A 14491-nucleotide genomic window follows, 5' to 3' on the forward strand; every position below is an offset into this window, starting at 1 on the left:
TCATCTTTATATGTTATTCGGAAGTGTGACGTCTGAGCCAATATACTGCACCTACGGTACGATGTAGTCTGTAGTGTAGCCTAGTAAACAACACAAGTGACAATAGGCCTATGCTATAGGCCTAGTAAAATTAGAAATTTATTGCTTATGCAAAATTTTCTAGACTCACTCGTCATACGGTCACACGTGACGTAGTGTAGTCAATTCTATTTGTAATTTTAAATTTTGTATACGTATGTTAGTACATACGGCAAGCATGATCGCCTCAGCTATTATATAAAGTCTAGATACAATATTGTACCCCAAACACAGGATAGGGGAACCCAAATCGGGGAATAGGGGAACCCTAGATACAATAATGTAACCCAAACACACACAGGCACTTGAAGCGTTTCAATAAAATATAATGCTAACTAAATACGAAATCTATTTACTACCAAATTCTATGCTCTCTTTCACCTATTAATTATTGCCGACAGTTTCCTGTAAATTCCGTCCAAATCCTACGTCCAACCATATACGCTGCCGGCGCCATTGCTTTTGCGGCGCGACTGTTGCACGCTTACACTTATATATATAGTGTAAGTGTGCAACAGTCACGCCGGCAGCGTATATGGTCGGACGTAAGATTTGGACGGAATTTACAGAAAACTGTCGGCAATAATAGGTGCCGATCGGGCCACTGAAAAAAAAAGTTAGTGTGGAGCCTTGCTATATATAAAGTCCTGCTCATATTTGTTTTAGTTTGCCCCAGCTTACTTCTGTAAGCGTCACGTACGGCCCTAGCTCCAAGAAACGGTCTTTGCTAGGGTTAGGAGACCTGTATATATATATATATACTGTGTATATTGACGTTAGTCACACAGCCTGGTCGGGTTAGTACGGCCCAAGGATATATATTATATTTATAAAGGTGCTGTCCACATCACGACATTTGCACATTTTATTTGCACATGTCGCACATTGCGAAAATGAATTGGGGACAGTCCTTGAACCAGCATCACTAGTGTTACTCACTTATTGTTTACGTTAATTGTTATTGCTTCAATATTTGTTATCGACGTTAGGTTACACATACTACTGTGTTTCTGCGTTAGGGTTAGCTCTAGTACTATAGCCCGCGTACAGTTGCCGCAGGGCTATAGAACATTCTATTGCGAATGCTAGGGACCAATTATTCACGGTTACTCGCGGCTATAAAACGTCTGTGGTAGGCAATTAATGCCTCTTATCCGAAGTGAATATGTCTCAAGTTATATCAGCTACTAAAATTTAATCTCTAACTATCGTTGAAAGGGTCTGCTTGCAGTATTTCATGTGAACGAACATTTGATTTACGAACTTCAAACGGCCATTTTTGGCGGCGCTGCAGCAGCGCCAGTCAGCGGGTTGTTCCCTAGCGTTCGTAATAGAATGTTCTATAGCCCTGCGGCAACTGTAAGTGGGCTATAGTACTAGAGCTACGTTAGGGTGAGAGCACTACACCAGTGAAAAAAATACACGGGGGCTCGGGGCGATTTAGCCCCCGAAATGCCAAAAAGAGCCCCCGTAAATTTGCATAGATTTCAATGCAAACCAAATTTTAGAGTGCCATTTTCATGCACGCGAGCTTAAAAAGTAGCCCCCGAAAAATACATTTTAATTTTTTCCCTGCTATATATGTCTATTCAGTCTGAGCGCAGAGCAACCACGCATAATGAGCAGCTTCCAGGGACGGATGAGAGAGTACCCGTTCCTATCCATCGATCGTTTCGACGGGGAAAACCTAAAGTCCTCAGCATTTTTCCTCTCGCACTGTCACACAGGTATCAAAACATGCCAGCACAGCAACCGCTGGTGGATTTGCATTTTGTTATCACTGTTGTAAATATTGTACGGATGGAAAGAAATCGCTTTGATTGAGAGCCATACCACATGAAAAATTGCGAAACTGAAGCTTTTCCAACTGCAATCTACAGTGTTAATCTGTCTATTTGATCAACTTCGTTCGTCTCTCTCCATCTTTTATATAGTCCGTCAGACTTTGAAGAATAATCATTATGAGGTTATATGACATTTGTTGTAGTGATTCAAGTTTAATACATCTATTAGTGATATTTTTACACAGTTCCAAACAAGGACTGATATGAATGGCATATTAAAAGTCAGGGAAAATTATTCATTTAGATCGAAAATCTATGTAACAATACTGTCTACAGTACCTGTACAGAGTTAGAAATTTAACCTTTTCATTGCAACGTAGTCTTACTGCTTTGCATAACAATTATTTGTTGTTTCAGATCACATGGTTGGTCTTGGAGAACAATGCTTTTACGAGCAGATAAAATTCCGAAAGGATGTGAAACTTTATGCATCAGATGTAACAAAGAGGTTACTGGCCAGCGCTAGGAAGTGGAAGTACATAGCCAAGTGCATAGTAAGTCCAATAAAGACGAGAGAGAGATTAACATTCAAACGTTCCTGTCGTAGATATCCTTCCCTGCTTTAAAACTTGTGTCAGTGCATTCTGTTAAACTGTTACACCCATTTGCTAACCAGTACAGGAGCGTAGCTAATCCATTTTGCCTTTGGGAGGGGGCAAAGCTCACACCGCTTGTGTGGCGTGTTCTGGGAAGGTGATCGTGGAATGTATCCGCATTTCTCTGGGGGACCTTCCCCCCTCCCCTTGTTGGCTACAGTCCTGCAGTATTGTACACCATTACTGCCATGCTTAGCTCTGAGAGAATGCTGACTATGTAACTGGAGGTGTCACTGACCGACAGCTAACGTTCGTAAGAAAAAACTGCAGCATCCATATATTGACGTGTAGCGAAATAATCTACGTACGCGTGACTTCTGAAATCGCGTCACTCGAGTGTTTCACGGAAATGTTTATAGCTAGGTGCTTGCCGCTGTCTGAACTACTCGCATCGCGTGATTTTATCGTTCGAACAACTATTTAGCTACTAACCGACGTATCTGTTTGCAGGAAGTGTTGCCCGTAGGCGAGCCTACAACGATACGTGTGACGATGAACCACACGGCAAAGGTAATCTCGGGGGAGATATTTCGGACACAGGATATTTCGGACACAGAATATTTCGGACATAGAATATTTCGGTCTCACTGCGACTCACGCACTCGGTCGCTGTCAGCAAACAATGTAAATCCGTCGGTAACTCGACGTGGTTTGTCGCCACGCACACGCCCCGCCCCCGGCGTCGTCCGACGTTTGAATCGCGAGCTGTCGTTCGGTTTTGACAGGTAGAGGAGTTGACGGTGACACTGCTGCCGGCCGGCCACTGCCCCGGCTCCACCATGTTCCTGTTTGAGGGCTCCACTGGCACGGCGCTCTACACGGGCGACTTCCGCCTGCATTGCGGCGATGTCGCTCGCATCAGACACCTGCACGACGGTGACAGGTAAGCACGGCGATTGATTACAGGTAAGCACGGCGATTGATTACAGGTGAGTATGACGATTGATTACAGGTGAGTATGACAATTGATTACAGGTAAGCTCGGCGGTTGATTACAGGTGAGTGCGACGATTGATTTCAGGTGAGTATGACAATTGATTACAGGTAAGCTCGGCGGTTGATTACAGGTGAGTGCGACGATTGATTTCAGGTGAGTATGAAAATTGATTACAGGTAAGCGCGGCGATTGATTACAGGTGAGTGCGACGATTGATTTCAGGTGAGTATGACAATTGATTACAGGTAAGCTTGGCGGTTGATTACAGGTGAGCACGGCGATTAATTACAGGTGAGTATGACAATTGATTACAGGTAAGCACGGTGATTGATTACAGGTGAGAGCGACGATTGATTACAGGTGAGTATGACAATTGATTACAGGTGAGCGCGGCAATTGATTACAGGTGAGTACGGCGGTCGCAGGTAAGTGGGACGGATTACGCGATAGTGGCAGGTGAGTGCGATGGGTATCAGAATGACAGCAGGTGAGTATCATGGTTGACAGATGAGTACGATAGTTGATGTGACATTGACAGGTGACTGTGCTGATGATTGTGATGGTGATAGGGCAGTGTGTTTGTGTCTAGGGGTGCACCGGAACTTGGATCCGGCCGGAACTATCCGGCCGGATCCCCAATTTTACAGAGTTCCGGTTCCGGCCGGAACCCTTCAGAAACAGTCGGCCGGAACTGGAACTTTTTCCTAATTTCATTTCTGCTACAAGAGTCATCAAGATCAAAAGATCAGTCACTGAATGTAATTGAGAGTCAATAGAGTCAACTTGCTGACAATATAGTGTTAACAACTTCACACTATTCTGCCCAAAAAAATTCTTGCCACTTGAACATTGGCTAACTAACTGAACTGAACCTAACTGATATTGAGTGATTCATACGATTATCTTTCAAAATCAAATACTCTTAGAGCCACAGGAATGGCATCTGTCTGTTAGTGGAAAATAATAGACTAAAACCTGGGATACTGCAACATGCAGGTTTTGCCACAGAATTCGCTAGCGAATAAGATGCCAGAATTATGCAAATTATGCACTGTAAGGAGCTGATTAATACACCTAACAACCATCCTGTAATTATAACTTTGAGCATTGTCCTACTCGCCTGAGTGATGTGCCTGCTAATGATATTTCGTTCAGGCCGAGTGAGTTTGCGCAATACTGAGCCAAAACTTTCAAGTTTATTCCCAGCTAAAGTTCCGATTCCGGTCAGGTAGTTCCGGCCAGAACTTTTTTCAAGTTCCGGCTGGTTCCGGTTCCGGCCGGAACTTAAAAAGTTGGATCCGGTGCATCCCTACTTGTGTCTGTATGCAGAGTGAAGAGCATACAGCACCTGTACATGTAGCGTACTGTATACGCCATATTTTTTGCATACATATATTTTCGCGAATTCAGATTTGATGGACAATTTCGGTGGGCGAATTCCCGAATCGGTGAAGAATAGCATGTTATTATTTTCGCGTGTTGTTATTTTCGCGGTCGGGGACGCGTTCGTGCGAAAATTCGCAAAAATTAAACCACCACGAAATATACAGCGTATAGAGTACTTGTGTCTGTGTGTAGCATACTTGTGTCTGTGTGTGTAGCATACTTGTGTCTGTGTGTGTGTAGCATACTTCTGTCTGTGTGTACCGTACTTCTGTCTGCATGTAACGTACTTGCATCCGTGTGCAGAGTGTAGTACATAGAGAGCCTGCTACGTGCTAGCATACTTCTTGTCTGCTTTGCTATGGTGCTAGCGTACGTCTGTCCTGTGTTATGGTGCTAAACGTGACTTCTGTACTGTGTGTATGCGTGTAACGTACTTCTGTCTGTGCTGCTATGTTAAACGTACTTCTGTCTGTGTGGATGGTGTAACGTACGTCTGTCTGTGTGTACGCGATTTGTCCTGTAACTTACTGCTGTCTGTGTGTAATGCGTGTACGTACTTCTGTTCTGTGTGTATGGTGTAAACGTACTTCTGTCTGTGTGTATTGGGTAACGTACTTCTGGTCTGTGGTATGGTGTAAACGTACTTCTGTCTGTGTTGTATTGGCTGTAACGTTACTTCTGTCTGTGTGTATGGTTGTAAACGCTATTCTGTCTGTGTTTCAGGGGCGTCTAAACGTACTTCTGTCTGTGCTGTATGGCTGAACCCTACTTCGGTCTGTGTTGCGATGGCTGTAACGTACTTCTGTCTGTGTGTATGGTGTAGCGTACTTGCATCCGTGTGCAGAGTGAAGGACATAGAGAGCCTGTACGTGTAGCGTACTTCTGTCTGTGTGTATGGTGTAACGTACTTCTGTCTGTGTGCTATGTGTAACGCTTGACTTCTGTCTGTGTGTATCGTGTAGCGTACTTCTGTCTTGTGTTATGGTGAACGTTACTTCTGTCTGCTGGATGGTGTAAGCGACTTCTGTCTGTTGGGTATGTGCTAAACGTACTTCCTGTCTGTGTTCTATGGTGTAGACGTACTTCTGTCTGTGTAGTATGGTGCTAGCTACTTCTGTCTGTGTGATGGTGTTTTCTAACGTACTTGCATCCGTGGCTAGAGTGAAGGCATAGCAGAGCCTGTACGTGTAGCGTACTTCTGTCTGTGTGTATGGTGTAAACGTACTTCTGTCTGTGTGTATGGTGCTAACGTACTTCTGTCTGTGTGTATGGGGTACCGCTACTTCTGTGTGTGTATGTGGTGTAACGTTACTTCGTCATGTGTGTATGGCTTTAACGTACTTCTGTCGTGTGTTATGGTGTATACGTACTTGCATCCGTGTGGAGCAGCTGACAAAACATAGAGCAGCCTTACGTGTAGCTACTTCTGTCTGTGTGTATGCGTGTAGCGTACTTCTGTCTGTGTGTATTGGGTAAAACCCACCCCCCCCCCCCCATCACTTCTGTCTGTGTGTATGGGAACGTACTTCTGTCTGTGTGTATGTGTAACGTACTTGCATCCGTGTGCAGAGTGAAGGACATAGAGAGCCTGTACGTGTAGCGTACTTCTGTCTGTGTGTATGGTGTAACGTACTTCTGTCTGTGTGTATGGTGTAACGTACTTCTGTCTGTGTGTATGGTGTAACGTACTTCTGTCTGTGTGTATGGTGTAACGTATTCTGCGTCTGTGTGTATGTGTAGCGACTTCTGTCTGTGTGTTAATGGTGTTAACGTACTTCTGTCTGCTGGGATGTGTAACGCTACTTCTCGTCTGTGTGTTATGTGTAACGTAACTTGCATCCTGTGTGCCAGAGTGAAGCACATAGAGAGCCCTGTACGTGTAGCGCTACTTCTGTCCTGTGTGTATGCGGTGTAACGACTTCTGTCGTCGTGTATGGCTGATACGCTACTTCTGTCTGTGTGTATGGTGTAGCGTACTTCTGTGTGTGTGTATGGTGTAACGTACTTCTGTCTGTGTGTATGGTGTAACGTACTCTGTCTGCTGTGTATGGTTGCGAGCGTTACTCTGTTTAGTGTGTATGTGTAACGTTACTTGCCATCCAGTGTGCAGAAGTGAATGCCAATAAGAGAGCCTATACGTGTTAACGTACTTCGTCTGGTGTATGTGTAGCGCTACTTTCTGTCTGTCGTATGTCTAACTACTTGGCGATCCGTAGTGCAGCAGTACATGGCCATAGAGCAGCCTATACGCTGCTAATCGCTACTTCTGTCTGTGTGTTATGGGTAGCGTAATGTCTGTCTGTGGCTATGCGTGTAACTACTTGCATCCGTGGTGCAGAGTGAAAATGCGCCATAGAGAGCCTAACGTGTAACGTACTTCTGTCTGGTTATGGGTAGCGTACTTAAATGTCTGTGTGTATGGTGTAACGTACTTGCCATCCGTAGTGCAGATGAAGTACATAGCAGAGCCTGTACGGTAACGTACTTCTGTCTGCTGTGTATGGGTAGCCGTACTTCTGTGTGTGTGCTATGGCCTGTAACGTACTTCGTCTGGATGTGTATGGGGCGGCGCCGGCGCTGTAACTACTCTGTCTGTGGTATCGCGTGCTAGCGTACTTGCATCCGTGTGCAGCAGTGAAGACATAGAGAGCCTGCTACGTCCGTAACGTATCTTCCTGTCTGTGTGCTATTGGCTGCTAGCGTACTTCTGTCTGTGTGTATGGGTAACTACTTCTGTCCTGTGTGTATGGTAACGTACTTCTGTCTTTGTGTATCGGGGCTAACGATACTTCTGTCGTGTGTACGTGTAAACGTACTTCCTGTCTTGTGTATGGGTAGCGCTACTTCTGTCTGTGTGTTATTGGCCATCTTAACGTCACTTCTGTCTCGTGTGTATGGCGGTAACGGACTTCTGTCGTGTGTATGCTGTACGTACTTCTGTCTGTGTGTAGTGCTTAGCCGTACTTCTGTCTGTGTGTATAGGTGTAGCGTACTGCATCCGTGCTGCCAGAGTGAAGGACATAGACAGCTATTACGTGTAACGTAACTTCTTGTCCTGTGTGTTATGCAGTGTAACCGTACTTCTGTCTGTGTGTATGGGGTAACGTACTTCTGTCTGTGTGCTATGGGTGTAACGCTACTTCTGTCTGTGTGTATGCCGTGTAAACGTTACTTCTGTCTGCTGTGTATGGTGTAACGCTACTTTCTGTCTGTGTGATACTGGTGTAACGTACTTCTGTCGTGTGTGTATCTGTAGCTACGTCTGGCTGTGTGTATGGTGTAACGTACTTCTGTGGTGTTATTGGTTAACGTACTTCTGTCTGCTGGCTATGCTTAAACCGTACTTCTCCTCTGCTGTGTATGAGTGTAGCCTACATTCTGTCCTGTGTTATGGGTGAGCGTACTCTGTCTGTGTGTATGGTTAGCGCTACTTGCATCCCGTGTGCCCCAGACTGGTGCAAGGCACATAGAGAGCCTATACGCTGTAACGTACTTCTGTCTGTGTGCTATGCCGTTAACGTACTTCTGTCTGTCTGTATTGGTGTACGTACTCTCTGTCTGTCGTGTCATGCTGTAACGGTACTTCTGTCTCCTGTGATGCGCCTGTCACGTACTTCTGTCTGTGTGTATGCGCTGTAGCCGTACTTCGTCTGTGTGCCTATGGATGTAACGTACTTCTGTCTGTGTGCTATGTGTACGTACTTGCCATCCGTCGTGCCAGATGAAGGACATAGAGCAGCCGTACGGCTAACGTCACTTTCTGCTACTGTGTGTATGTCTGTAACGTACTGTCTGTCTGTGTTGTATGTGCTACCATACGTTCTGTCTAGTGCTGTATGATGTGTAACGGTACTTCTGTCTGTGTGTATGTGTAAACGCTACTTGCCATCCGTGCTGCAGATGTGACAAGGAACATAGCAGAGCTTACGTGTAACCTACTCTGTCTTGGGTATCTGGTGTAGGCGTACTTCTGCTGTCTGTGTGTTAAGGTGTAAGCGTACTTGCATCCGTTTGCAGCAGTGAAGCGACATTAGAGCCAGCGCTCTACGTGTAGCCGTACTTCTGTCTGCTGGTCCATGTTGTAGCCGTTACTTCTGTCTGTGTGTATGGCTGTACTACTTTCTGCTCTTGTGTAGGCTGTAACGTACTTGCATCCTGCCTGCAGACGTGAAGCGGACATAGAGAGCCCGTATACGTGGACGTAACTTCTGCTTCTGTGTGTATGGTAACGTACTTCTGTTTGGGTATGGTGTAACATAACTTGCATCCGTGCTGCAGAGTGACAGGGACATTGACGCAGAGCCTGTACGTGCTAGCGTACGTCTGTCTGTGTGTATGGTGCCACATACTTCTGTCTGGCTGTACGTGCTTAACGTACTTCTAGTCTGTGGCTTATGGTGTAACATACTTCTGTCTGCTGTGTATGCGTGTAACGTTTACTTCTCGTCTGTGTGCTACGGTTGTAACGTACTTCTCCTGTCTGGGTAAAAATGGTGCTAAACATACTTCGTGTCTGTGTGTATGGATTGCTAACGTACTTCTGTCTGTGTGTATGGTGTAACGTACTTCTGTCTGTGTGTATGGTGTAACGTACTTCTGTCTGTGTGTATGGTGTAACGTACTTGCATCCGTGTGCAGAGTGAAGGACATAGAGAGCCTGTACGTGTAGCGTAATACGCTACACGTATAGGCTCTCCATGTCCTTCACTCTGCACACGGATGCAAGTACGTTACACCATACACACAAACAGAAGTACGTTACACCATACACACAGACAGAAGTACGATACACACAGACAGAAGGGTGTAACGTACTTGCATCCGTGTGCAGAGTGAAGGACATAGAGAGCCTGTACGTGTAACGTACTTCTGTCTGTGTGTATGGTGTAGCGTACTTCTGTGTGTGTGTATGGTGTAACGTACTTCTGTCTGTGTGTATGGTGTAACGTACTTGCATCCGTGTGCAGAGTGAAGGACATAGAGAGCCTATACGTCGACACGACGTTCTGCATCCCCGAAGCCACGCACATCGCCACGCGAGACGAGAGCACGGCCGCCATCTTCTCTCTCGTCGAGCGCTGGATCACGCAGAGCAAGCGCCACCTAGTGTGGCTCAACTGCAAGTCTCAGTACGGCTACGAGAGTCTGTTCATTGACCTTCACAGGAGGTTTGGCATGAAGGTGCGGACGCTTCCGTCGATAGTCGAATTGACCGCTCCGTCTGAGCGAGATGATTACATCCAATGTTCATTTGTATTTGAATTACATGCAATCAAAATTGAATAATACATGTAATAATAATACCGTATTTACTCGTGTATAAGTCACATTGTTTGCACAGGGTAGATTAACAACTAAGATACCTAACTCAAATACTAAGTCCTAACAACTAAATGCTAACAACTGAAACTCATAATTAGATTACATCAAATCTTTGATCGAAAGAACCGGTAGAGGTTGATTGTCGGAATGCTGTTTCGAAATCAAATCGAGTTTCGCGTTTCCTTGGCCGGGGACGGTTCGCGTAAATACAAGCACATCGTCAGAGCTTGCAGACAAACGCTAGCATTGCTGATTCAGGTGCACGTTTGCCGATGGCAGCTGGAAAAGTATAGCGAAGTGCCGGAGATCCAGGGCGCGCTGACAACCGACCGACAATCAACGCAGATTCACACGTGTAAAGTGCCTCCGAAGGTACGCGGATAACTCGATTGCAACGTATTGCATACGCACACATTAGCGTACAACACGTGCATGCGTGAGCATGTGCGTACACACGTGTGCTGTCATCGCTATTCTTTCCCACTTGGTAGCTTCTATTTCTGCCATAGCCCAGTATAATCTCGTCACGCCATACTTGCCCAGGACTTCCATTCAATTACGTCGTCGTGTGAGAATCGTATCTGTCTTTCGCAAAACTCCACTCTGCCGTTCATCGCGATCCCCCGAATCTATCTCCCGCAGTTCACGTGCTGCCGCCGGGACGACGGTGGCGCCACCGTGAGGGTCATGGTCGTCAAGCCGTCTATGATGTGGTTCGCTCAGCACGTGAGCGTCGCCGAGGTCGTGAGGTCGTCGCCGGCGCGCGACCGCCACCGCGTCTGCTTCTCCTCGCACGCGTCCTACGCCGAGATACGCGACATGGTGCGCCACCTACGCCCGCGCAACGTCCACCCGAACGTCGTTCCCTGCGGCTCCACGCTGGAACAGGTAAGCAGGCATCGCCACGGCAACCGGAGGTCGGGTTGTCGCTACGTGAAGATTCCAGCTTCTACTTGAAAACCGAGCGTGCGAAAATTTTTAGAATAGCCTAGAATCTTCTTATTTGACAGAGAAATTCTTTAATATATATCTATATTGTTTTTTTTTAGCGGGTAAAGGTGGTTATAATGTACATCTCAAATGCTATCTTGTATAATTGTGTAACTGCTGCAAATAATATAGTTTTTGCAGCAAATGAAATTGAATTTTCAGCAATATCACCTAGCCACCAATGTCATGAATGGCTAGGCTAGTTCTATCAAGTTACTGTATGTGTACATGCGTGTGGCAGTGGTTGATAAAGTTTGAAATTAAAGGTAAAGAAGAGACTAGAAGATTTTAAGAAAGATTTGGAATCCAGCTGCCATGACACGGGTGACGAGGATGGAGGCCCTGACTACGGAACTCTGGGAACCTTGCAGAATCACGTCAGAATACTTCCATCCGACGGTCAGAATTGTGAATCTATAGCGATTATTTACTTTAGAATACTTTAGGAGATTTTCCCGTACTAAAACCTGCAACTTGTGCACATTTAGGATTTTCACATTTTGTGAATATAACAGCGATTAGTTCCTCTGCCCTCGTGATGATTCTACATTCTTCTTGATGTACATTCTTATCGATATTGAAACCCTTGCTGACCGATGGTGATTATCTGTCTCTGTGGACTGTCCGCTTGTTTGTAGGCGAGACAAGCAACAGTTTGACGTTCGACGAAACTCCGCCGCAGGTTGAGCAGGAGGTGGCGCCATCTGAGATTCAATACGAGGGATTCAAGATGATCTGCACGCCGACGAAATGTGGCGGCGGTCGCGACGGTGAGCGATTATTGCCTCGGCAAATTCTGTGTTGCAAATCTCTGCAATTCTCCACAAATTCTCGGCAAAAACTGTGACGTCACGCAATATCGCCTACACGCAATTACGCGCAAGATCACCACAATGACAAAAACTGGTGTGACAGTTCGGTCACATGTGGGCGAATGTGTGTTATAATGACGTATAACAGACTGAAGGATCATCGAAACGCGTCGCTCTGTTAATTTACGTGCGTATCAACTGACAGCTACACTGACTAGTCGCCAACAACGTGACATGAAAGCCTTTGTAATGGAATAAGTCGTCTATAAATCACAGTTTATGATTGTATTTTAATGTACGCTACGTAGTGTAATAATAACAACGTGTGACACGGATCTTGTGATTTCGTATGCAGATTCGCAGAGTTCTGGAGAGCAGCAGTCACAGGCAACATACATAAGTGACAGCGATAGCGAGGAGGAGGAGGCGGCAGAGGAGGAGGAGGAGGCGGAGGAGGAGAAGGAGATGGAGGCGGAGGCGGAGGAGGAGGCAGAGGAGGAGGAGAGCGACGTGGAGGAGATTGGGCTTGTATCGGACGCAGCCAGCAGACAAGATGGCATCGCGTCGCGAACCCGCGTGAGCGCGAGACGAGTTAATAGAGGGCGCCGCGAACCTCTCGTCATCGAACTCGACGGCGCTAGCGACAGCATGCGATCGCGCGACGACGACGACCCAGCGTCGATGGCGGCGCGGCGCGACGCGAGCGTCGACGATTGCCTGCGTGACCTCGTCGCGGCCGTCAGCGCCCTCGAGCGGCCGCCCTCGCAATCGCCCGGCGTCGCCGCGACGATCGACGCCGTCGCGCGTCGCCAGGTGGCGCCGCCGCCGCTCGTTTACGTGCCGATCGCGCCGAGCCACGTCACCTACCTGCGCTCGGAGCCCGCGCTCAAGCTCGCGTCGTCACGGCAACGGCAGCAGAGCGACCAGGACAGCGCGGTGACGAGCACGACGACGGACGTCGGCGGTCGCCGTGGCAACGCACGGCGGCGCGCGGCGCCGAGGTCGGAGGTCACGGCCAGCCGGAAGCGTTGCCTGCTGGCGACGATGCTCGAGAGCGCCCCCTATGTCATCGACGACGCGGTCGCCGCGCGTAACGGCGGCGGCAGCGGCGACAGGTGGCGCCGCCCGGTGCGTCGCGGCAGCAGCAGCAGCAGCTCTGACAGCGACATCGCTATTGTCTGCGAAAAACCCGCCGTCGTCGCGGCAACCGTCCCGAAGTCTCTCCGCAGCCTGCTGGAGAACGATGGGCAACGCGCGGACGGTTGCCGCGACGACGGCGCAGCACCGCTCGATCTGTCCCGCAGGGGGCAGCAGCAGCAGCAGCAGCGGGCGGGCGGGGAGACCGCGGGTGGCTGGATCGGCGGGGCGTCGGTCCTCGTGCCTCCATCGCTTAGCGGCGCCGACAGATCCCCCGAGTTGTGCGCGGCGTCTGCTAGGGGGAGCCACGACGAGCCGCCGCCTCCGCTACACAAGCGGCGACTCCTCGACGAGACGATCGCCGACGGCCGTCCGAACAAGAGAACGTTCTCGCCGCCCGGCCGGACTCGGGTTCCGCCGGGCGGCGCGCTACTGAGGCAGTGCCTGTCGAGTGACGGCGAGGGAACGGCGCGGGAGCGGGGAGAAGGGGAGCGGGCGGCAGGGAAGTCACGCGGGCCGCCGGACGCCGCTGCCGCCGCCTCCCGTCACCACGGCGACCGGCAGCAGGCGCCGACGCGTCCCGACGACGCGGCGGTGGCGCCGCCTGGCGACGACGAGGTGCAGCTCATCGATCTCACGCAGGACAGCGACGAGACTTACTTGGCGAGCAGCTGCGAGGCGTACCCACCAGAGGGCGCCAGCGGCCAGCCAGCGAACGCCTCCGGGTCTTCGGACGCGTGCGACGAGAGGCCGCCGCCTCCCTCCTCCCCGGAGACGCACAACCTCCTGAAGACCCTCCTCCTTGACAAGGCGGAGAGGGTTGCCGGGGGCGACGGCGGCGGCAGACGGTCGAGCGAGACGTCGTCGGACCTGGAGATCATCCCCGACACGCCGCAGAAGCCGCGCGTGTGACTGCTGGTGGCGCCCTCTCGGAGTGACGGGTGGCGCCCTCTCTGAGTGATGGGTGGTGCCTTCGCAGAGTGACGGGTGGCGCCCTCGCGGAGCGACGGGTGGCGGCCTCGCGGAGTGACGGCTGGTGTCGGTGCATCACCGTGTTCGTCTTCGTGGTGGTGAGGAGTCAGCTAGCGCCCTCTGCTGGTCGGCAGAGTCGCCGGCTCGCATCTTTCGCACGGATGCTGCGCTACCTTGAGTCTGTCGTTCGGTTCGCTGCTGGGAAACGGCGAGTGGATTATAACGAGACGCCATCGACGATCGAAGTCGTGCGATGCTCGTTCCCTGCCGATTCGTCGACGGCAGGAGAGGCGATGTCCTAGTTAACCGTGTGAGGTATGTGAAAAGTCTGCACAGATTGTTTGCCCTCTCCCTTTCTTCGCAACCGTCCGAACTGCCCCCTACCCTAACCCTAACCCTACCCCACCATCGTCCCCG

General features: G+C 49.2%; 1 protein-coding gene across 1 annotated transcript; it reads left to right on the forward strand.

Moving 5' to 3' along the window:
* Positions 1–12400, forward strand: LOC106816680 (protein artemis-like; the record flags this gene model as incomplete). The annotated part of the gene is made up of 11 exons (XM_014821302.1): positions 1–56; positions 1672–1805; positions 2280–2416; positions 2969–3028; positions 3244–3401; positions 9809–10022; positions 10422–10535; positions 10806–11051; positions 11420–11552; positions 11792–11923; positions 12321–12400. Coding segments are annotated over exons 2-11 (1383 nt in total), but the record flags the coding sequence as incomplete, so codon positions are not given.
* Between the last annotated feature and the right edge of the window lie 2091 nt (positions 12401–14491).

This window comes from Priapulus caudatus, unplaced genomic scaffold (genome assembly GCF_000485595.1).
Source record: "Priapulus caudatus unplaced genomic scaffold, Priapulus_caudatus-5.0.1 Scaffold1453, whole genome shotgun sequence".
Lineage (NCBI taxonomy): Eukaryota > Metazoa > Priapulida > Priapulimorpha > Priapulimorphida > Priapulidae > Priapulus > Priapulus caudatus.